Source organism: Brassica napus, chromosome C6, assembly GCF_020379485.1.
Source record: "Brassica napus cultivar Da-Ae chromosome C6, Da-Ae, whole genome shotgun sequence".
Lineage (NCBI taxonomy): Eukaryota > Viridiplantae > Streptophyta > Magnoliopsida > Brassicales > Brassicaceae > Brassica > Brassica napus.
The window spans coordinates 39,823,271-39,824,141 of record NC_063449.1 but is presented as its reverse complement, the minus strand read 5'-3'; the positions used below and the strand labels follow the sequence as shown (position 1 = coordinate 39,824,141).

The window sequence follows — 871 nt, the reverse complement described above, 5'->3', positions numbered from 1 at the left end:
TCTATATTAAATATTAGTGAGAAAATAGTAAAATCTATAATATTTAATAAAATTTATTTTTAAATATAAGTTAGATTTAAAAAATTTCTTACTGCACATGGTGTAGAAAAATACCTAGTTGCAAATAATATCTAGGGGATTTGTTTACATCAATAGACAATGATCTGGATGAGAAATAAATGAGAAGATTTTATTCCTTTTTCTGTTATGTTGATATTTTTCTATTCAAACTTTTTCGGTCAAAATCATATTTCTAGTTACTATTTACAGGTTTATGCAATTTATAAATACATCATTTTTATGGTCAACTAATGGACATTAAACTAAATCTCAGAAATATAAAAAATTTGTTTGGTAAGAAACTGAGTATTTTTTTTTGAAGGTTTATATGGGTTCTTTCAGATTGATGGTTACTTTCACTCTTGTTGCTATGACGGTCATTTCATGTGATCTTTTCAATGGTATATGTTTTTTTTCTCAAAATATATTTTTATATACATAATTTTGTATCCCTCGCCAATTTTTTCCTTTTTAATGATTCGTAGTTGAAACGGGGATCTTTGTGCAAGCTGCGGGTCCGATATGTGGACAAGTTTGTTCTGAAAAATTTGAAGATGAAAAATGCTATAAATATTGTGTAGGATTGTCTTATAAAAACGGTTTTTGCTTTCAATCCGATCCTAAAACTTCTACACTTCGCTGTTGTTGTGCAAACGAATAAAATATGTAATATGTCCTCTCTCATCAAACATGTTGTGTCCTCAAGTCTTTAACTATGGTGTTCTCTTTTTCGGTGGAAAGATCAAATAAGTGTGAACGTCCGTTAATGTCATTTGCGTATTATATAATGATTTTGCTTTTAAAATGCTAA

At 28.0% G+C, this 871-nt stretch overlaps 1 protein-coding gene across 1 annotated transcript; it reads left to right on the top strand.

The window, feature by feature from the left end:
* Nucleotides 1-871, top strand: LOC111207004 (putative defensin-like protein 66). Its single transcript, XM_022704536.2, has 2 exons — nt 1-461; nt 546-871. Exons 1-2 carry the CDS (start codon nt 389-391, stop codon nt 719-721), a joined length of 249 nt encoding a protein of 82 aa, XP_022560257.2. The 5' UTR covers nt 1-388; the 3' UTR covers nt 722-871.

Coding starts and splice junctions, on each gene's coding strand:
- LOC111207004 (XM_022704536.2), top strand. CDS start 389: ATGGGTTCTTTCAGATTGATGGTTACTTTCACTCTTGTTGCTATGACG. Junction 462..545: donor TTCATGTGATCTTTTCAATG/GTATATGTTTTT, acceptor AATGATTCGTAG/TTGAAACGGGGATCTTTGTG.